Source organism: Equus caballus, chromosome 1 (genome assembly GCF_041296265.1).
Source record: "Equus caballus isolate H_3958 breed thoroughbred chromosome 1, TB-T2T, whole genome shotgun sequence".
Lineage (NCBI taxonomy): Eukaryota > Metazoa > Chordata > Mammalia > Perissodactyla > Equidae > Equus > Equus caballus.
This window is the reverse complement of record NC_091684.1, coordinates 19,324,061-19,347,436: the sequence shown is the minus strand read 5'-3', so window position 1 is coordinate 19,347,436 and position 23,376 is coordinate 19,324,061. Positions and strand designations below refer to the sequence as shown.

The 23,376-nt window shown below is 45.3% G+C and overlaps 1 protein-coding gene across 50 annotated transcripts in view; it reads left to right on the top strand.

The window, feature by feature from the left end:
* TCF7L2 (transcription factor 7 like 2) overlaps positions 1–11,150 on the top strand; it is a 193,227-nt gene extending 182,077 nt beyond the window's left edge. For 15 of the 50 annotated variants that reach the window (XM_023639233.2, XM_070220218.1, XM_023639227.2 and 12 more), the window contains 4 exons: positions 1,565–1,613; positions 2,179–2,229; positions 3,554–3,626; positions 9,007–11,150. In XM_023639233.2, the coding sequence (XP_023495001.1) occupies positions 1,565–1,613; positions 2,179–2,229; positions 3,554–3,626; positions 9,007–9,430 (597 nt within the window). In that variant the 3' untranslated portion in view covers positions 9,431–11,150. Of the gene's footprint in view, positions 1–1,564; positions 1,614–2,178; positions 2,230–3,553; positions 3,627–4,247; positions 4,321–9,006 lie in introns of all 50 variants that reach the window. The other 35 variants (XM_070220261.1, XM_023639245.2, XM_023639238.2 and 32 more) reach the window with 5 other exon arrangements.
* Positions 11,151–23,376: the final 12,226 nt, after the last annotated feature.

The window sequence follows — 23,376 nt, the reverse complement described above, 5'->3', positions numbered from 1 at the left end:
CAGGTGGCACTTTGCTCCTTACGTAGGAAAGGCACATACTTGAAGATGGGGTGCCCAGCCTCCTGAGAAGGGAGGTGAACTTTCTTTTTTTAAAAATTATGTATCAAGGAACATAAAATGTTTCAACCAGAAACACTGAACTGAAGGCCAGAACAACTTTCTTGAGTGATCCAGGTCCCAAGATCTGAGTGAAAGGGGGGCTTTCTCTAAAACAGTTGGCCCTCAGCCCTTGGATCGAGCTAAAACTCTGTGGCATCTCCGCCCCGAGGTTCTCCCTACAGGGCCTCTGGATTCTCAGGTTTTCTACCTACCACTGTCCTTTTCTCTTCTGGAGCTGACATCAGCATACCAAGAGAACCTTTAGGCAAAGGCAGAGTTTAGCTATTCTGAAATAAATAGATGTGTAAGACCGTTCCTTTTGTTGGTGACATTTCATAGGTACCAGGCAGCTAACTCGTGGATAGACCAGCCCTAATGAGGTGAGGGACAGCTTGCTTCCGACCTGGAATGAGGCAGTCACCTGCACGATTCCTCTCTGTTCCCATTCCACATGCACAGCCCCCAGCAGACTGAAGATAGCAGGCGAATGTGAATGACTCCATGTAGTTCATCACCCATAGTCAATTCACAAGCTTCCTCAGAGGGCCGGGCGCCAAATACATAGGCAGCATAACCTGGTGGGTATGGGCTGTGGAGCCAAGAACGCCCGTGTTCCCATCCTGGCCCCGCCATCTGCTGGCTGTGTTATCTCAGGAAAGTTATGTGACTCAGTTTCCTTACCTGTAAAGCTGGAATGGTGATAATACCTGATGCGTGAGGATAAATGAGTGAGTACATAGCACACTTAGAATCATGCCTGACTTATTGTATGTGCTCAATAAATGTTAGCTGTTATTCCTAGGAGGATTATAATCATTATGTCAGAGGAGAATGGAGAGACGGTCCCCTTTGGTGGATGTCCACTCAGCAGTTTCAAAAGGAGCTCAGATGATTTCTGATTCTATTTTGCCTCTTTTGTTTTTTGGTCCTCTTCTGTCTTTTGAAACCAAAGCTCACACTACAGCTCTAAGAGAAGCCCCTACGAAAGCTTTCATTTTTTGATTCCAAATGAGGACCTTTTGGCCTTAATAAGGAAGAGATTTGCGTGGGGCCAGGCAGCGAAGTACACGCAGCCATCCCAGTGTTCATTTGCCCTGTGGCAGAGGGCTCTCGGGCCACTTCCAGCCCTGTGTCTCCACACCTGCCTGAATCTTCCTCGTGCGGTTCTTGCTCTGATGGAATCAGATGCTTGGGGTCAGGTGTAAGGATGGACAAGGATGCACGGGCACAGAGGAATTTCCTGCCCTCCTGCTGCTGATCCTTCTCCTCTCCTGCCGGGCACGGGTCCCTCCAGCCGGAGCACCACTGACAGGCCTTTGGATTAAAGCGGGGTGGGCTGGAAAACACGCAAGGAGCCGGTGTGGATGGAGAGAGCCCTGTGCTCCCTTCCTCCTGCTTCCTCCTCTCCAGGTGAGCCCAGATCTGTTTCTCGAAATAATTCCCTGTGTTTCCTCTGTTCATCCAGGGCAAGAAGAAGAAGAGGAAAAGGGACAAGCAGCCTGGAGAGACCAATGGTAAGTTAGGATAATCAGGCTGGAGGCAGGCGGCTTTGATGCCAGGCTTCTATCTCAGGGGGGGAGGCAGGAGAAATTCAAGGCCAGGACATTGGGGGGGAACCCATCTTAGGCAGCCTTTTGTTTATGCCTTTTAATTAATTGCTTCATGACCGCCCTTTTAAAGCTAGTAACATTCATTGTTGCATGAAAAGCACATTGTAATTCTAGTGGAATGTGTTTTTAAATAACTGCAGAGCCTGTAACTCGAGCGGTAGGCATGGCTGTGGGGGAATTATCCAGTCTGCTTATTGTGTATGTGTCTAAGGAGGGCCCAGGAGGGGCTAGGGGAGCAGGAGGGGTGTGTGTGAGTGTTTGATATTAACTGGGCTGTTCCTGAATGTTCCGATGCATGCCTTTACAGTGGTAAATTGCACCCAATTTAAATTAAGGAGGTTTGTCATTCTCTAGAAGAAATTAGAAATACTGCATAGGCAATCTCAGAGGTCCCCTGGAGAAGGCCAGGTTTTACCAACAACAACAAAAACATTTTGAAGGCTTTGTATAATTTGTTCTTTTTTTTCAGAACACAGCGAATGTTTCCTAAATCCTTGCCTTTCACTTCCTCCGATTACAGGTGCTAATGTCATTTTGAGTCGTTAAAATAGTTGATAAACTGTTTTTTAATTTTTCTTGCCATTAGAGTTTTATTAACCTTGAACACGTATGACATTTGAACAGTCTTTAAAATGACCATCTACACGGTTTCGTATGTTTCGGTAGATTTTTTTTTTTTTTCCGTTGCTTTGGTTGTTTTTTGAATTTAATTTAACTTCTGCTTTGTTTATTTATTTATTTTTCCCATAACAGTTGTTTAAGCAGTAATGACAGTGCTTTAGAGTTGAACTAACTGTGCAAATTGAATATGCAGTATTTCTTTAAAAGAGACTGGTAAAAAAAAAAATTTTTTTTAAACGCAAAATGGAAGGAATTCAGTAATAAACCTCCTTAATCTAATGGCATTTTTTTCATCGCTCCCACTAAGTTTTCTCACGCAAGCATGCATCCGCAGTATGATTATTTTTTCCTTCGCTTTTTTTTATTTTAGTTTTTTTCTTCCTTTTGCTTTTCTGCTCATAATTTGCAAATCCACTAGCATTCACTGACTGAACCTGCTTAAATGCCGCTGTGAGCTTCTGACCCCTCCTAACAGCTCATTCACAGCCTGTTGACCTTTTCCTGTTCCTCTCTTAATATTAATAAAAATAGATTTTAAAAAAAAGATGAACATTCCAAAAGCTGCAATATCCCAGTCCCACAACCCTTTTCTTTCTTTATTTCTTTCTGTTTTGTTTCGTTTTGTTCTGTTTTTATTTGTAGTTTTTTTTCTTTTTTAAACTGTTGGACTCTGAGAAGAAAAGAAAGCATGTGACAAACTTAATTCCCTCCTTCTCTTTAGTTTCTTCTTTAAGAAAAACAAATTGAGAGAGAGAGAAAAAAAAAAAAAGGGAAAGCAGAACCAAAAGAGGAAAAATGCTATTTAAAAGTTAGTTCTTCTGTATCGAACTTCCCGTTATCAGCTCAAACCGAATCTGAGAGACAGTCCGTAAAAAAGGGATACTGCAGCTTTATTTGCAACAGCTAATTTCACAAGTTGAATAAGAATGTGATTTTTTACTTTTTTTTTTAAATTAAAGTTAAAAATCGAAAGTCAATATTTTGTAATTAGTAACCAGGTCATTGATTTATTCCCTTTTTTATTTTTATTTTTTTCTTATTTATATCTTTCTCTTTTCCCCCCTCCCTCCCTCCCTCCTTTCCTCCCTCTCTCTCTCTTTCTCTCTCTCCCCCTCTTTCTCTCTCTCTCCCTCTCTCCCACCTCCTCCTCCTCCTCCTCCTCCTCCTCCTCCTCCTCCTCCTCCTCCTCCTCCTCCGCTCGCTTCTCTCTTGAACTCATTCAGACCTGAGCGCTCCTAAGAAATGCCGAGCGCGCTTTGGCCTTGATCAACAGAATAACTGGTGCGGCCCTTGCAGGTGTGTATAGATTTCCCAGATTCGCTGTGCTGGTTTGCAGCTGGTCTCTTTGGTCCTTTCCCCCTTCTCTGGCCTGTTGCTTTGTAGATCTGTGTGTGGACTTAGGAGACACGAGGGTGCGGGACACTGCTCTGTGAGGGATGTGCTTGTTCTCCCTGCTGCTGCTAGCCAAAATGCCACTGTAAAACAGCATCATTTGTGCCTCCTCGGGTCAGCGACAGCAAACCCCAGCACGTCCCCTCCCAGGGAACGTTGCCTGCCAGCCCCCTTCCTCATGCCAGCCCAGGATGGGGCTCAGTGACATCCATCGTAATCCTGGCCTAGGTAGAAGCAAATAGCGTCACCTTTTCCCCCTCCTCTTCTCTCTCTATTTTTTTTTATTTTTCCTTGTTGTTTTTTGGTTTCCGGTTGTTGTTTTGTTTTGTGTTTTATCGTTTTATTTTATTTTTTTCTTTTGACTCGTAGAAGTCCTTTCCTTTCATGTCCTTGGTGAGGGAAGACAATCAAATAGAACCGAGGTGCTAGAGAGAAGACAAGTCAGCTGTAGCTGAGATTTCACATCCAACTGAGCACGACCCACCATTGTGTTGTATTTTTTTTGTGTTTACCTTATGCTAACAGATGCAAATACTCCAAAGAAGTGTCGGGCACTGTTCGGGCTTGACCGACAGACTTTATGGTGCAAACCGTGCAGGTATATTACCACTGCGAGGCCTTTGGGAAAATCAGAGCATATCTGTCCTTCTGGTACCTTAGTGTGTCAATATATTTTGACCTCATTCCCATCTATTTCCCCACTGGCATCAATGACTAATGACCTTCCCTCTTCAAAATTTCCTTTCTAATTTTATGCCGTGTCCTCTCCCCATTTTCTCTTTCTCTTTTTCCCCCTGCTCTTAGAAATATCCCTGGTGGTGGGACCTAGACCACAACCCTGACAGATCAGGATGGGCACTTATCCTTTTGCTTTGAAAGCCAGCATCCTGGAACTGGCCTGGCCCTATGAGTACTTCCGGGGCACATAGGCTGAGCCTAGAGAGCCCCCACGTGCAGAGGTTTGAATGAGCTAAAATTGGCAGCAATGGCATTCCCTTGCACTTGGAGTCAAGACACTTGGAGAAGTGCTCCGGGGCAGGCTTTTTTTAGTTTTGTTTTCTTTTTCTGTTTTATGTTTAAAAAACACCTCTTTGTACAGAGGAGCTCGGCTAGCTGACATTGTTTTACAGTGCTGAAAAGAAGCGTGGCATTGAATGGCATGCACCAGCGAAAGGGCTGCAAGCAGTGCGTCATGCGGTCGCATGCTGCAGTGCTGGTAGCCTGCAGAATGAAAAATCTGTATATATTTAGCGAGAGGGAGCATTGGTTCCAAGATGAACTCGGAAGAGTCCAAATTAAACACCCGTGTTCCACCTGCAGGTTTCCATCCAACCTGTAATTTCAGGGAAGGTGTAGGTACTTCCTTCTTGGTGGAGGGATACCAGCTAGTTCCTGTCTCATTTCCTTTCCTTTAATGACCACCTTTGGTTAAATTTGTTGTTTCTTTGTTCTGATACAAGCAGTCTTTGAATTTGGAATATTATGATGGTAGGTATCTCAACACCCCCAACATGCTTACCTGTTCGTAGTGCCTCCCTTGTCACGTGTCCCTCTCTCCATGCCTTTGCCATGTGTTCCGTCTTTAGAGAGTAGATCAGATGTCCATCCCATCACGTGCATGTCCACGAGTCTCCTGTGTCTCTCCCCAACCCTGATGCCTTCCGAGAGATTGGTGACATGCCTCAGCATCGACCAGACACTTAGGGGAGAGAGGGCCTGTGAGTGTAGATTGAGAGGGAGCTCCGCTGATGGGCCTCTGCCCACTGAGTGAGGATCCGGGGCCTTAGGTGGACACCCCGCAGGAGAGGGGTTCTCCAGTCATTCTGTGAGATGGCAGTGATCACAGCCGTGACAGATGTCCTGTCCACACAGTCCTGAGGTCTTCTCTCTGCAACAGAGAAGAGTATCATGATAGAGCTGAGGAAGGATCGTAGGTACTTCGTTAGGGCCAGCCTGGCAGACAGGAACTCTACTTCCCTCTCCAGGCAGGGAATTGGTGGCATCATTTTATTTGCACTGGGTAGGAAGATAACTAGCTGCAGAATCCTGTCCAGTGACGCCCTGCCATGGCGAAGGGTTAGCCGACCGCAGGGTCCACTCCTGAGCAGGCCTGTCACGATCTGTAGAAGCAGACGCCTGACCCCGTGGTGTGTACCTCGTAAGACGGCTTGTTGCCTGTTTGTGCATTTTATTCACTGGGGGTGAGTGGTGGTTTAGCACTCCCTTTTTTGTTTCGAAAGCAGTTGCTGGCAGTTAGACTTGCTATTTTTTCCTGAAAGTGATCATTACTGACGTTAATTTGGGCAGACGTTTCCCTTCTCAGACACAGCCTGCACCTTGCTTAAAGCCAGGGTGCAGTATCTTCCTCAGAGACGAGAACTTTCATTACGATTTTACGAACAAACAAAACCCTCAACCTTTGTAGCTGCTTCATAAACATGATTTTCTGAGGTGCCGCTTTGAGGGGCCAGCTGTCAGTGTGGCAGCACTGCAGTCTCTCCTCATTCCTCAGTGCCCTTCCCACCTCGGCACCGTTAAGTTTTCCTGGTGGCCTTTTTTCTTCTGTTGGGGATGTTTTTTCATATCCTAAAAGGTTTAGCAGGTGCATTTCTGCTCTTTTAAGGGTGTAATTCCAAAACAAGATCAGAAGGACCCTTAGTTTCCTTTCAGAATAAATCCATGAGAAGCTAAAAATGGATTTTGAAGAAGAGGCCACTCCTTGATTGGGGATGGAGCCTAGGTTGGGGAGGGTAAGCGGGTGGATTTTGTCCCTTTTTCCCTCAACTTTTCCTCTTAACTTGGCCAGGATCTGGCTTGATGCTAAATCAATAGGACAAAATGTGCTTTAAAAAAGAAAAGTTGCAAAACGAGGCATTTTCTGGCTCATTAGAAATGCGTGTGTGTTCCCACTGCTCTTTGCTCAACTACCTATTAGAAGGAGCGTCACTCTGTCATTCATAGTCTTCATGTCCCTGTTCAAAATGCCCCCACTCATCCCCACGACATGGAAACTTCCGTGTCACAAGGAGGGGGGGAAGGGTGAGGGGAGCATCAGAAAGGCTCCCAGCCAATCAGGGCTCCTTGTTCGCCACGCAGGGTTTCTAATTTTATTTGACATTTGAGGACATTTTAACAAGATTCTGTTTTGAGCCCACCAAGTTGCTTTTCCCATCTTTTCACTCTGCCCTAATATAGCATGGAATGCTGCTTGATGTCATTCCCCTGTTTCCTGTTGTTTTTCCCTCTCTCTCTGCCTTTCCTCTCCTTTCTCCCATTTGTCTCTCTTGCTTTCTCAGTTTTGCTTATGCCCCCCCATCCCTACCCTCTACCTTCTCCCATTTTTAAAATGCATGGACAACTTAGTTTTTTGAGCATGTTTTGATCTGCAGGCTAAGGTGGTTTAAAACTCTGAGAGGCTTAATTATTTATCTTGGGTTTCTGGGATGGGCGCAGAATCCCCAGTCTATCCCAGAGGAGAAAAAGGAACCTTGTCAAATTAAAGCTGAAGGGGGCTGCCCTCGCTCCCCTAGAGTTCCTTCTGACCCAGAGGGGGCACAGGTAGACCCTGAGGCCACCAGCCTGATGGGTCTCAGCCTCTGGGAGGCAGGGAAGACCGAGCATGTTCCCCCCCACCCCTCCTGTCCTCTCATCCCTCCTGCCATCTTGCTGAGTCCACACCCCACGCACTGAGGGGCATGATCAGACAGCTCTGGGGCACAGACCCAAGAGGAACTCATTACACCCCCTTCCTTTCAAAGGCCAATGACATCTGATGGTAGTTGCCTTCAACCAGGCAGCAGTGGAAAGCTGGCCAGTGCTTACACACTTGTTTTTAGACGGAGTGGTATCAGCCACAGTTCTGACTGGATTCTCCTTAGATCAGCATATACCCTGTGTCTGCATTATTTTTATAGGATAAGGGGTTTTGTCCCGAGGATCACCTTTCCAACCAAATATTACCCCATCGGACTGGGATTAACAGTAGGAGAAGCTTTGAGGTCACATGCTCAATGTCTTGCATTGATTTCCCCCCCCTTTGATGATAAGCAAGAGAGGCTCTGAAATTCTCATCCCTGTTTCTTACACAAACAGGAAATGGAGAGGGGAGGTTCTGCTTTTGGTGCAGGGCAACATTAGTCTTTCTGGTTTAAACACTAATCACGATAACCCAAACCCCAGAAGGTTCCATGCTGCGATTCCCTGGCACTTCTTCTTCGTCGGCACCTCCTTGTGACATGCTGTGCCCTCCATTTCCTGGCCTCGGCATGTTGATAAAGGGCAGGACGCCTCCATCCCATCCTCACCGTCTCTCCTTCTAGCCTTCTAACTATGGGGTGGGGGAGGGGAAGACCCCAAATCTTAAAAAAAAAAAAAAAAAATCAAGTTTGAATCATAATTTAATCCACAACCTGCAGGCCATACAACCAGTTATTCTTGTTCCTTTGGATCATTTTCTGTTTTTCTTATTCTTCCCCCTCCCCCACCTTTGTTGATCCTCTTCTACCTGTTTTTGGTGGTTTTTTGGTTTTTTTATTTTTGGTTTTTGTTTTGTTTTTTACTTTATTTTGTTTTATTTTTGTTTCTCCCCTCCTCTCACCTGATTCTGACCTCTCTTGATTTGGTGTGGTTCTTAACAGACAAGCCCGAAGGCTCTCTGGGCGCCAGCAGCCTGGTGGTGGTGTGGTGCGGTGTTAAAACCTTTAAGGCTCTTGCTAGCGCTGTCTTCAGCTCTGTGGGCTCCACAGTCAGCATTTTGAGTGTTTTACATTGACATGAGGCGCCTGGGGGAGGAGCTCTGTCTTTCTCTTTTACACAAACACACACACAACAATTGGGGAGGGGGTGGGAATGGAGGGGGGCAGGATCTGATGGGAAAGTCAGGGTATGTCCAAGCCAAAAGAGAAATAAGCTTTTCAGTTCATCTCAATTTGGATGTAGCCACTTTGTGGCAAATCGATGCCACAGTCTACAGGTGGCATCCTTTAGTCTGCTCCCTTGTATTTGCGCAGGGCTGGGGTCGTGGGCGGCTAGTGGGGGCAGGGGAAGCAGGTAGGTAGGGAGCTCGCTCTCTCGCACAGATGGTTTGCCAGAGCAGGCGTAGGTGCGGGCAGTAGTCAAGTGAGCCTAGCACCCCAGCGGAACTGTAATGTCCTCTGGCTGCTGGGTGTGCCGTCTGCGTGGGGCATCCGTTAGGTGACTTCAACGTGGCTCTGAGCAGTAGATAACTCTCTCCCTTGGCATCTTTGCCCTTTATTCACAGATAACTCTCTCCCCCTGTTTCTAGGAGAAAAAAAAAGTGCGTTCGCTACATACAAGGTGAAGGCAGCTGCCTCAGTCCACCCTCTTCAGATGGAAGCTTACTAGACTCGCCTCCTCCCTCCCCCAGCCTGCTCGGCTCCCCTCCCCAAGACGCCAAGTCACAGACTGAGCAGACCCAGCCTCTCTCACTGTCCCTGAAGCCCGACCCCCTGGCCCACCTCTCCATGATGCCTCCGCCGCCCGCCCTCCTGCTTGCCGAGGCCGCCCACGGCAAGGCCCCTGCCCTCTGTCCCAACGGGGCCCTGGACCTGCCGCCTGCCGCTTTGCAGCCGTCCATCATGTCCTCCTCGTCGATTGCACAGCCGTCAACATCTTCCTTACATTCCCACAACTCACTGGCCGGGAGCCACCCCCAGCCACTGTCCCTCGTAACCAAGTCTTTAGAATAGCTTTAGCTTCTGAGCCCCGCCCGGTTTGTGAGTGTTTCATTTGGCTTTTTCTTTCTTGTCCCCCCTTCGCAAGGTTTCGTTTTGTACTCTTTTAATTTTGTGCCATGTGGCTACATTAGTTGATGTTTATCGAGTTCATTGGTCAATATTTGACCCATTCTTATTTCAATTCCTCCTTTTAAATATGTAGATGAGAGAAGAACCTCATGATTCTACCAAAATTTTTATCAACAGCTGTTTAAAGTCTTTGTAGCGTTTAAAAAATATATATATATACATAACTGTTATGTAGTTCGGATAGCTTAGTTTTAAAAGACTGATTAAAAAACAAAAAGAAAAAAAAAAGCGATTTTGAAGCAGCCCTCCAGAAGGAGTTGGTTCTGTATTATTTGTATTAAATACGAGCTTGCGAACCAATCATTTTACATCTGGTTTTTAAACCATAATAAGGGCACAAGGAATGCAGTGCCATGACTTTTTCTGTTTTTTTTTTTTTTTCTGTGTGAAACAACTTTTATTGTGATGTTACTTGTTATTGTTTAAATGTACAGAAACAAAGGGTTAAAATGTGTTAATATACCTTGTTCCATGGTGTTGTTCTTTTGGGGGGAGGGAATGCTAATCACCAATTAATGGAATCACAACGCTGTTGGACCAGTAGTATTTATTGCTTTAGAGATTGCTCGTCGAAGCTGTACGTCGTCCCTTTTAAAATATGTTTTCCTTTTTCTTGAAACTGTATAAAGTTTTTTTCCCCTTAGCGTAAGCATCTTATATATAACAACTCATTTGTACAAGGTTTTTAAGTTTATATATAAAATGTGTATATATATTTTTTCGTTTCCCTTTTTGACTTTTTTTTTTTTTTTTTTGCGCTGTATGAAACCCAGATGCCGCCAAATGGACGTTAATAGTTGCATTCAAGGATCAGTAGCATTAACAAAAGTTGCTTTAAAAGCCATTATGTAAAACAAGACTTGAAAATTAGTGAGGGAATCTTAGCGACGCTGTATGAGCGACAGTGGGAACCATCCTGTTTCCTCTTTGGACTCGCAGTCGAATGCCCTGCACCCTTAGGTAACATGGACTGACTGTGTGCAAAACTTTATGTGCCAAAATTCTCAATGACTTTAGCTTTCTCCCTCTTTTTGATGCTGTAATTTTTGTTCATCCTGTTTTGCTGTGATGTTACATAGGTAGATTTGTATGTAGTTTTATTGTCACCTATAACAAGATGTGTTTGGTAGCAGATTGTCCAGAAAGCATTTTAAACGAAGAGGTATAAACCCTTAAGGGCCAAATTTCTGTATATTAGATTACTCTTCAAGGAAAAAAACCAGCTGCCGCTTTTATGTACACGTATGACATACAAGTAGGTAGCAAACTTTAAAAATAAAAAAAACCTAGGCATGTTGATGTTGCAAAATGCTGTATAAAGCTGAAACCTGTTCCTTCAGTGCCATTGTAGTTGACATGAAGCGATTGTAAAACTGTCTCCGATTTTTCTCTGGTTTATTAAAATGCTAACTATAACATTTTTTGTGAATACTTTGAATGTTTCCTAACAGTTGTGATGTTACTGTTCCGTTTTATGCTCTTATTCCAATTTCATTTTTAATGGTTTGGAAGCCATTTTTGTAATGAATAAATGTTCATGCTGTACAGTATCTGTAGCATGCTGTTCTGGATTAATAAAAGCAACTTAGTATGTGCAGACCAAGGCTTGTTTCTATGATTTGGATTTTCTCTCTGGGGACACTGGGTCCGCCTTCACCAAGAGAAACTCACTTCCAGGCTCGACCTTGAGACCCCATGGTTGGTATGGGTGGTGGGTGGTGACTTGGATACTGAAAAGTGGTCCTGAACTCTTTTGAGGGTCCTGAACTCATTCCCCACCCCCCACCCCCATTCTTAATGCCTGTTTGGTGTACTTTGTGTACTTGGTTAGTTCCATCTCTGAAAGCAAAGCACTGTTACAGAGCAAATGTCACTCTTCTGGCTGTGAAAGTCATTCTGATACATCCTCGTTGTCGCTCTTACAGTGTCAGGTGGAAAGGATTTAATTCTGATTAATGAGACTTCATTCACCAGGAGTAGATTTAAGAAACCACATCCTTACCATTTAAGGATCCCTGATAGGAAAGCATCCTAACTTCTTTCTAAGAGTTGCACACAAGGAGAGATGCCGGGGTGTCGAGTTGAAACCCTTTCTCTGGCAGAGAGCAACTGTTGAACAAGAAGCTTTTCCAAACATTGGATCAAGGCGATTCGCTTAGAGGTTTGTATGGAGGAGTCTTGTCTGTGGGACCCAAGTTCTCTGGCTCTGCCCTGGCAAGGATGCAAGTTCATCACTATCACCAGCCAGGGGCCATCATAAAGATCTTCCTGAGGTTTCCACTGCATCTCTTTCTCAGGCTGACTAGGATGGTGGTGTGCACGTTGCTCCATTTATCCAGGACAACCAACCCTTCAAAGGACGTGATTTCAATGGGCACAGAATCTGTTTATGTCACTGCCGTTGTTACTTAAGGTTACACATTGTTGTCATCAAGGACTTTAAAGTCCCCAGAAACTCTGCTTTGCTCAAACTAGTTTTTGTTCTGTAAAATCCCGGCATTTTGTTTCTGCTTTGCTTTGCGTTCCCAGGGAGGAGTGGCTCTGGCTGTCCTTCCTCATTTTATTTTGCACACTTGGGCCCAGAGTGACATTTGAAAACACAAATAATATCTTTGTTCTTGGCAGTGTGCCAAGCCGTCAATGGACCATCTCTCATTTCATACTAACATTTCCACCTGAGGTAAATATTCTCCACTCCACCCTCAGCTTGATTTTCTAAAACTGGATTTAGAAACAGAGTTTGTGTCTTGTCCAAGGCTACACAGCATATAGGGTAGTGGAGCTGGGATTTAAGTTCAGATCTGACTCCAAACCCCTGCTCCTAACACCAAGTTATGCCTCCTTGCATAATAAAAATGATCCTTCTCCAGAACACTGACGGGACAGTCCGTCTGAAGCTTTCCTTGTTTGCTCCGCCGCCTCCTCTGCCCTCATACTCACTCACCTTCCCCTTGGGCCATATGAGAGAACTAAGCTACCTAAAAGCATTTTACTCTTCGGCGTTCAAAGATGCAGTTTCCCTCTGCTCTGCTCCTGTGGCCCCTCTGCCGACTTCCTGCCTGGATACCTCCCCCTCATCCTTCAGGTCTCAGCGTTAACATCAGCACAGACAAGGGTGGTGATGTCTCCTGAGCTCCTCCAGCTTCTTGTCTTTCCCGCCCTGTAACCCCCTCACCCACCATCACATCAATGGATGTGGCCTAGTTAGGCCACTCTAAGCACCAGTGTTTCTCAAACTCACCACTATTGACATTTTGGGCTGGGTTATTCTTTGTTGGGGGTCTATCCTATGCCATGTAGGATGTTAGTATCCCTGGCTTCTACCCACTAGATGCCGGTTGCACCCTCCCCCACACCAGTCATGACAACCAGAAATGTCTCCTGACATTGTTGAATGTCCCCAGGGGAACAAAATCACCCCACAGTTGAGAACCATTGGTCTACAGAGCCCTCCAAGAGGACGGGGTTGTGACTTTTGTGTTCACAGCTATACTAGTGTCCTGGTTTGTTGCCTGGCACACAGAGGGCTCCATATATATTTGTTGAAGAAGGGAACAGTTGAGGTTGGCCAACTCAGCATCTGTATTTTGGGAAGCAGGAGAATAGAAACTTTCCATAGTGCTTCCAGATTTTGTGTTCTCATTCCCGGGTGTCAGTTACTTCCTTCATTCTTTCCACCATGCTGGAATGTAACTCACTACCCTGGCTACAAAGGCAAAAGAAAGCCAGGTGGGAGTGAAGTTGGTCCCTCTGCCATCAGCTAACCCAAGAGCAGAGGATCTCTTTCTAAAATTCAAAATAGAGATCCCCTAGCCACACGCTTGCTGCCCTACGACGTTTGAGTGATACTTTAGGGATCTTCTTTGCACCCTAATATGGAGCCTCTTTTCCCCCCAGTCTTGTCTTATTCATGACAGTCCAGGTTTAGGTGTCTCAAATGGCAGGCCAGCCCCTTGCCCTTCGACCCTGCTCGCTACATCTGTTTAGTTTCGTCCTACCTCAAGAGTTCATCTTCAAACTGAGCATCCTTTAATTTCATCTGTGAAAAGTGGATCTGTGGATTTTTTGTTACTAAGAGACCCTGAGACAACAACTAGGAGCCCATAACTCTCAATCTCTGAGCCACATCGTTCCTGACCTCTGATGGGACCCAGCCAAATAAGTTTGCATATTAGGAGAGTGTATTAGTTTCCTGTGGCTGCTGTAAGAGATTCACACAAACTTGGTGGCTTCAAAAACAACTCTCACAGTCCGGAGGCTGGACGTTTGGCATCCAGGTGTCAGCAGGGCATGCTCCCTCCAGAGGTTCTGGAGCCTCATCTGCCACGTGCCTCTTCCAGCTTCTGGTGGCTGCCTGCACTCCTGGCTGTTCCTCGTCTTGTAGCCGCATCACTCAAATCCCTGCCTTCGTCTTCACATCGCTGCCTCCTTTCTTTCTGTCCTGAAACTCCCTCTGCCTCTTCTCCTATAAGGATACATGTAATTGTATTTAGGGCCCACCTGGATAAGCCACTTCTTTCTAGACCCTTAACTTACTCACGTCTTTTGCCATATAAAGTTAATCCAGGTTCTAGGATGAGGATGTGGGCATAGATTTTAGGGGGCCATCCTTCAGCCCCCTATAGAGGCATTTGCTAGTTCTGGGACAACTGCAGAATCTTTGCACAGAACCCTCCAGAATGAGCAGTTGTTCCACTGCTGGTGGTGGTTTTGGACAAGCGCATGCAGAAAACGATCATTGGAGCAGATCGTTTTCCATTTCAGATAATGGAAGTTTCACTTTTTATGCTGATGATATGGACGTACATAGAATCAGAAGGGCTTTTCATCCACATTCAGGATTTGAAGAAAGGAAGCACCTGGGAGCAGTGGAATGAATCTGAGGTTGGAGAATCCTCCATCCGACTCCCTCACTGTGTGTCCTGGGGTGATTCCTTCATTTCCCTGAACCTCTGTTTCTTCAGCTAAAAAGTGGTGACAATAGTACTCATTTTGACATTCTTATGAGGGCTAGAATGCAGAGTACCTGGCATAGTAAATCATAATGTTTATTATTATCATAAAAACAGAAGGCCAATCATAACTGTTTGTTTTCCTTATTTCTCTTTGGGATTCTGCTAGTCTGGCTCTTCAAGCCCAGGTTAGAGAATCATAGCAATCTAGACGTGGAAGGCACATCCTCATCGTAGAGTCGGCCATGGCCCTGGCTGTGACTCACCCACAGTCCTTCATCTTACCTGACACTTAGCCCTGTGAAAATTTCTTCCACTTTTGGGGAGCCGCAGCTCTGGCTGGGGTGCTTTCTGTGGTATGGAAATGTGTTTCTAATTAAAGCCCTTTGGAAGGAAACTAAGGAATAGCCTAAATGTCTCTTATGAATGATGCCTCAAGGCAAGTGCCAGAAACCAGGGAATCACTAATAAACAGGGCCATCGATTTGATTTCCTAAAGGATTCTCATCTGGAGTTGGCTTCTTCATCACCCATTTCAGGTCTGGTCCAGCATCCCCAGGCATGTGGCAATGGCAGAGCCCTACGTGAATCCTGGCATGGGTCCACTGAGCAGCACTGGTGAATTCTGGCTCTGGAGCTTGGGGTTTTTAAAAGCTGGCATTTTGTGAGGACACTTGATGGCAGCTGTGAGTACGCACATTGATTCATTCATTCATACAACTATATCTTGAGCACCTGTTTGCACCAGGTACTATTCTGGGCACTGGCACATGGGTCTGGACGAAGTCAGCTTGGTCTCCATTTTTCCCTCTGAGCTCAGTCCTATACCATCTTACAGGACAGAGTCTTTAAGGGAAGGGGCCACCAATGTTTCTGAGGCCCGCACAAGTTGCTCACCTGGAAAATGGCTTTATACAAGGATAACGACAAGAGGGTGTGCTAAAAACTCTACCTGTTTCTCATTTAATCCTCACGGGGATGGAAATTGCTTCTATGTCCATTTTACAAATGTGGAAAGGGAGGCTTCGAGAGGCGAAGTGGCTTTCTCAAAGGCGCATATCCGGGAAGCAGTGAGCCTAGGATTTGAACACAGGCAGCCTGCGGCAGGAGCCTGCACAGCTAACTACTATGCTCCTTGTAAGGACACAGACCACATGAGGAGCTGCAGAGAGGTGGAAAGTCGAGCTAAGTCGATCCATGGCCTGAGAGAGGCTCTGGCTAGGAGACCACCAGGTACTCTCTCTCCCTATCTGTGTGCAGGAGTTTTTTTTCTCATTCTGGTTTCTGTAAATGTAATAACAATGAAGACCGTTGATAACTACGTGGGTTGAGCTCTTTTGGACTCAGTGCTGGAAATTGTAGCATCCTAGAATTGGAAGAAAATTAGAAGTATATGCATTATAATGTCGTCTATACAAAATATCTATGTTTCTCAGATTGTGGGTTGCAACCCATTGACAGATCAGGAAATCACTTTAGTGGATCAAGCCCAGCATTTTAAAAACATAAAATGGAATGAAATACAAAATAGAACGTATTTGCTTTGCACTTTCTTATATTTCAGTTAAGTGAGGTCTCCTGTGTTAGAGTAGGCTAGACCATGTGCAATAACAAACCAACCCTAAAATACCAATACCTTAACACAGTAGATTTACTTCTCAGCCATCTCAGCGACATCTTCCAGCCCCATGGATGAGGGAGAGGATGGAAGATCACCAGGATGTTTTATAGACAAGTGATGAAATCACTTCTGCCCATGTTCCATTGAGTAGAATTCAGTTATGAGGCCAACTTAACTACAAAGGAGGCTGCGAGAGTCTGGCCCCGTGGTGCAGCAGTTAAGTGCGCATGTTCTGCTTCGATGGCCCGGGGTTCGCTGGTTCGGATCCAGGGTGCGGACATAGCACCATTTGGCACGCCATGGTGTGGTAGGCGTCCCACATATAAAGGAGAGGAAGATGGGCATGGATGTTAGCTCAGGGCCAGTCTTCCTCAGCAAAAAGAGGAGGATTGGCAGCAGTTAGCTCAGGGCTAATCTTCCTAAAAAAAAGGAGGCTGAGAAATGTTGGGAAGCACACAGATAGGGATGAGCTCTAATAATCGAGCTCACATCTTCCTTACTTTCCCTATTTTTATCAGAGCACTCCTTTATTACCTTCATAACTTCCTTACATATATCACACACACAAATTTGAAGTTATGTGCTTATTTATTTGTTTTTCTGTCTATTGTGAACCGTCCCTTCTCTCTAGACCAGGGTTGTCAAACTATAGCCTGGGGGCCAAACCAGGTGCCTGACCTGTTTTTGTAGGGCTGTGAGTTAGAACCAATTTTACATTTGTAAAGAGTTGCAAAAGAAGGAGGAAAAGGACAAAAAAGAGAAGAAGAATTTTCTGCAACAGAAACTGTTTGTGCCCCATAAAGCCTAAAATATTTACCATCTGGCTTTTTACAGAAACAGTTTGCCAACCCCTGCTCTAGAAGGTAAACTTCTGGAGGACAAAGCTATTGTCTCTTTGCTTCCCGCTCTGTCCACGGAACTTAGTCTGATTCCTGGTAAGTGCTCAATAAATATTGTCAATGAGTGAATGAAACTTTTTTTTAAAGAGTGTCTCTTGATGAGCAAAAGTTTTTCATTTTAATCAATTCTAATTTATCAATCTTTTATTTTATTGGTAGTGCATTTAAATCCCACTTATTTTGTCATTCCAAATTTATGAACAAATTCTCTTCTCTTTTTTTCTAGAAGTTTTATTGTTTTACCTTTCACATTTAGGTCTATAATCTACCTGGAATTGATCTTGGTGTATGATATGGGGCAGGGGTCAACATTCACTTTTTGTATGTGGATATCCAGTTGACCTAGCATAATTCAAATGACAGTATGATTGTGGATCTGTTTCTTGACACTCTGTTCTATTGATCTTTTTTTACTTTGCTGCCAATGCCACATTGTTTTAATTACTATATCTTTGTAATAAGTCTTGCTATCTGGCATATAATTCCTTCAGCTTTGTTTTCCATCAAGATTATCACGACTTTCTTGGCCCTTTGCATCTCTCTAAAAATTTTAGAATTAGCTTGTCAATTTATACCTACACACACAAACACACAACCTGTTGGACATTTTTTTTTTTTTTAAAGATTTTATTTTTTTCCTTTTTCTCCCCAAAGCCCCCCAGTACATAGTTGTATATTCTTCGTTGTGGGTCCTTCTAGTTGTGGCATGTGGGACGCTGCCTCAGCGTGGTTTGATGAGCAGTGCCATGTCCGCGCCCAGGATTCGAACCAACGAAACACTGGGCCGCCTGCAGCGGAGTGCGTGAACTTAACCACTCGGCCACGGGGCCAGCCCCCTGTTGGACTTTTTATTATGATTGTGGTGCATCAGTTGTGCAGTTTGGGGAGAAATGACGTCTTATCAATATTGAGTCTTCTAATCCATGAACATGGTCTATCCTTCCATTTATTTGTGTAGTCCTTAATTTCCCTCTATAAAGTTGTACTCATTTGCTAGGGCCACCATAAGGAAAGATCACAGATGGGATGGCTTAAACAGCAGAAATGGATTTTCTCACAGTTCTGGAGGCCAGATGTCTAAGATCAACATGTTGGAGGTTTGGTTTCTTCTCAGACCTCTCTTCTTTGCCTGCGATGGCTGCCTTGCTGTGTCCTCACATGGTCTTTCCTCCATATCCCCATCTGCTTTTCTGATAAGGACACCAGGCATATTGGATTAGGGCCCACCCATATGCCCTCCTTTACTTTAGTTACCTCTTTAAAGACCCCATCTTCATATACAGTCACATTCTGAGGTAGAAAGGGTTAGGACTTCAACTTACGAATTTGGGGCAGGGAGCACAATTCAGCCCATAACAAATGTTTTACAGTTTTATGTATAGAAGTTTTGCATGTCTCTCATTAAATTTATTCCTAGATATTTTATGTTTTTTGAAATTATCATGAGTGGTATTTTTAAATTTTTATGTTCTAACTGCTTATTGCTAGTATGTAGAGTTATACTTGATTTTTGTATACTGACCTTTTATCCAACAGCCTTGCTAAATTCACATATGAATTCTAATAGATTAGCTATAGCTTCTTTTGCATATTTCTACCCACACAATTATATTATCTGCAAATACTGACAATTTTATTTCTTCCTTTCCAATCTTTATACTCCCTCTTCCACTTTTTGGGTCCCCCCCCCTTTATTGTGTTGGTAAGAGCCTCCCATGGAGAATTGAATGAAAGTGGTGATTTCAGACTTTCTTGTCTTTTTTCTAAACTCAGGGAAAAGCATTCACTATTTCACCATTAAGTATAATGTTGTTGGTAAGTATTTGTAGATACATGTTAAATTAAGAAAATTCTTTTTCAGTCTTAGTTTGTTGAAAGTGTTTATCACAAACTCATTTAAAGAGTGAAAAGGCAAGCCACAGTTAGGAGATGGTATGTGTAGCACATTTATCTGACAAAGGACTGGTATCTAGAAGTATAAAAAATTCCTAAAAATCAAAAGAAAAGATAGCTTAATCCATGGAAAGTGAGCAAAAAACAAAACAAAACCAACAAAAATAAGACTAGGTAATTCACAAAAAAAGATATCCCAATAGCATATGTTTAACTTTAGTAGATGGTCATAGCAGCTCCATTCAAATGGCCAAAAACTGGACACAACCTACCAGTCCATCGATCGTAGAATGGATAACTAGATTGTGGTTTTCATACAACAGATGGGAAGTTCTCATCCAATGCACTCAAGATTCCTGTGGATTTTTCTCACGAATGATATACGCTCCATTCCACTGAAATGTTGAAGGTGATATTGGGTGGGTGTGTGCATTGCATGGAGCAGGTAATAAAAGACGATAGCTGTAATTACCATATGGTCTATAGCGCAGGGCCTGAGGAGCAAGTCACCACAGCTAAAAGTCAGGAAACAAGGCTTTTGAAAAAAATGTCAATGCCCCCATTCACTTGATTGATGGAATTATGAAGAATTCAGGTTAAGCAATGCTAACTTCCTCCGGATTCTAAAGGTAGTGACGGTTGCTACTTAAAACGAAATAAGCTATGCCCTGCCCACCCACTCACCCACATTCACATTAGCTTTATGAGACCAGTGTGGAAGGAAATTCACAGTGAAACATGTAGATGGAGTGGGGCTTCTGGAATGGCCTCTAAGGATAAATAATAACAAAACAGATTAAATTCCTTTTAATAACTTTTCAGATAATACCTTACTAATAACCCCTCCAGTGTCTATATTTGCTTTTCAGGGTGCAAGGGTTGGCCAGGAGGGTGGAAATGGGAAATTGTGGGCATGTTAGTGAAATTAGAGCCTACTCTTGGTGTCTGGGTGTGGCGGGGGCTCCTTGTTTGGCCCCCATCCCCTGCTGGGGCATCAGAATTCCCAAAAGGGAGGCATGGAAACTTGTAAGTTCTATCCTTCTGGGTAAGAATTCCAGGAGGGCTTTGTAGGCAAGAGCAGCTGCTCTCAACAGTCAGGCTGCCTCATCTCTAAGAGCTGGAAAGAAGGACCAGAGGAAGGGTGCCCAGAGCAGGGGCCCCAAGAGTGTCTTACCTGAAGCCACACAACTGGGTGCTGGCGGGGTCTAGGCTAGATGCCACGATTCCCCAAAATCTAGACCAGGGATCTTTCCGGTAACTACCTGCTGCCTCGAATTCTCTACTGGCTGGCTTTGATGTGGGGAATTTTCATCCTGCTGCCAGCTCCGAGACTCGTTCCCAATCTTGTGTTGGTGTCCAAGGTTGTGGACCCCAGTGCAACGGAGGACTGGGGTGCGGGTCTCCCGGAAATACAGCAGCGACCTGTTGGTGGATGCCTCCGATGTGCCGGGCACCATACTAGGCTCCCGGGCATCTGGCACAGCATGCATTGTTTTCTTTGTTCTTCACCCAAATCCTACGAAGTCTCCTTCTTTCCTTTGTCATGGGAAGGAGCTAAGGAACATGTTCAGCATCGTCAGCTGAAAAGTGGCAGAGATGGGGTTAAAATTAGGCCCATGATAGAGCCAATTCTCTTCAATTCCCTGCGAGGAAGGGTCTTAGGGAGAAACTGAGTCCTGACATTTCTCTGAGGCTTGGGAAAAGCTATTAGGATTAGGCAGGACTGGGACATCTGTCCAATTGGGAGAAACAGGGCTGCCCCCTTGGGAACCTTATTTCCTCTAGCTGCTCTACCCTAGGGTTAGAGTGGCGCGTTGCGGGAGGGTGTTAAGTGGCCCTGACACCAGGGCTAAGAGGGCCTGGATGCTTCTCCCCTGGCTTCCAGGTGCCATGACCTCACCTTGTACCACCAGCTGTGGTGCACAGCCCCACCCAGCCCTGGTGCAACCCCCAGACGATAGATCCCGGAGGCCAGGTGGGTGCAGGATGGATGTCTGTAATGACCAGGGCCCTGCATCTGAGGGTTCCTGAAGCAGCTCCCTGAGATGATGCTGGTAAGTCTCTCGGTGCCTCAGGACTGGTGTTGCGTGTCTGAGGAGGAGGGCTCAGCCTTGGGAGCAGGCAGCCTGGCCTCTGCAGACTGCCTCTGTTCTCCTCAGGAAGGGGCTGAGCCGCCACGCCGCGTGCTCCGGCCCGGCCGGCCCCTCCGCCCTCTCCACCTTATATAATGGCACATTATACAACATCGCAAAGCAGGTGGTATTTTTAAAGACAGCAAGTGAGCATTTTTTTGGCCTAAATTTGGGAATGAAACAGATGGATTTTTAAGACTCCGGGCTTTTCCTATGAATAGTAACCGTTGTTCTCCTCTGCTTTTAAACACCAGTTTTAAGACCACCTCCAGCAACCAATCAGCACTCTATTTAATTATAACAAAATTCTTAGCTCTGTCTGCTGCTGCTCGGACAAGTGGGGGGCACTGGATCAATTTCTGGAGCCAGGCAGACTTGCCAACAACAATTTTCCTTTTCCCAGAGGGCCTTGGAGGCCTGGAGCAGGTTCCAAGTCCTTCCTCTCCTGCCTGCTCGGCGTGGGCTCCCTGACAGCGAGTTTGAAAAGGGTTATAGAGAGGCAGATAAATGCTGGGCTTGTTGCAGCCTTCCCTGACAGCGCCGACCCCCACGCCAGTGAGCTCATGCCCGCCTCATTATGGTTGGTGCCAGATTTTTTCCATTAACAGGTAATTGAGTAGAAACTAAAATAAGCGAAGTTTGTTTCATCCCTCGGATTTTCTTGCTGGGGTTTGAAAGAAAAACACTTTAGCTTCGTTAGTGGAGGAGTGTCCTTGAAAACGTATTTATGTTTTGCAAGTGATTTGTCGCTTGCTAGGTGTAATTAGCCCCTTCTCTGGGCCTCTCCCTTCTTGGTTTTATTCTTTAAGGGCTACAATATTCAGAGAACAGGATCTGATTTCCTGGGCCCCTGGTGGGCTGACACCCTGTTTTAAGAGTGGATGGTTAAGCATGTCCTTGTTCATAGGAGATCACCGATTTCTCTCTGTCTTCTCTTTCTCTTTCTCTGGAGGATACATGCACACACACACTCATTTGGAAAATCACCCATAAAAGTCTGTTGGTCACACAGCCTCAGTGTGCAACCCACAAAGCCCCGCTCTCGGGTCCCACCACGGCTCGCCACACCCCATCCCCTCCCCGTGTCTTGCCCCTTGGCGTATGCTCCAGGTACATGGCATCCCTGGCTGAGGGACAGGAAGCAAACTGAGGTTTTGTCTCTTTTGCTCTCTTTGTAACTTTCTTTATACCTGACCCTGGCCCAGCTTCTAATTTCACGATACGGGAGCCCTGATGTCTCAGTCTTCCCGCTTCCCATCTCCCTGGGCTCTTGTCTCACCTGGTCTGTTTTCAGTTTCATGAAGATTCCCCATCACTGACCAGCCCCAAGTTCTCATTAGGGCTGGAGCTTCAGATGGGGTGTGTGTGTATGTGTGTTTGTGAGTGTGTGTGGTATGTGAAAGAGAGAACGCTGTGGGAAGGGGACAGGGTCTCCATGCTTAAGAGTTTTCTTTTCACCCGGAGCACCAGAGAATCATGGCCTTATTTCGGTCATGAACCCCTTTGAGACTCTGGTAAGTGCTAATGACCATCATCCCAAAGAAAATGTATGTGCTTGAATACGGACAACCTGCTGCATGTGTTTTCTATAGTTTCATGCGCCCCGTGGCCGCCAGGATAAGAGTCACTACAGCAGGCATGCAGGGCCAATGAATCAGTGTAATTAAGGCAAGTTTTTTCCAGAATTTTCCACCCTTTCACACACCTGTTATAGAAATCTTTCCGCAGGAAAGAAGTCTCCAGAAGCTTGCGACTTTCAGATGAACAAATGTAGCTCCTATGCCTGTATTCATCTGGTATTCCACCAATAAGAACAACCACCGCTGCTGACATTTTACATTTCTGCTTTGTGCCAGCGCAGGGTGATCTTCTGACAGGGATGGTGAAGACTAGGTCCCTGCCCACCTGGAGCTAACATTCCAGAGGAAGGTGGGGACACAGACAATGACCAAGTTAACAAAGGGCCACTTGAAATTTCAGCAGTGCTACAAGGAAATAAACATGGTTTATTACCCAGCGTGAGTGCCTGCTAATGACCTTCAAGGGTCAAGGCAGGCCTCTCACGGTGGTGCTATTTCCTGAGGCCTGAGAGCTGAGACGGAGTTCTAGGTATGTCTCCCTACACCCTCCCATCACAGCGCTGAGTCCCGGAAGCTCTGTTGGCGACTCCATATTCCAGAGCACATCCAGGCCTTCGGGGTCCTGCCTGGGGCATGGGAACCCGGAACCCGAACTGGAGCCAGGCCTCTCAGATCCCCAGACCTGTCTTCTTCCTTTTTTTTCAAAATAGCTTTATTGAAGTATAATTTAAATACCAGAAAATTCACTTGTT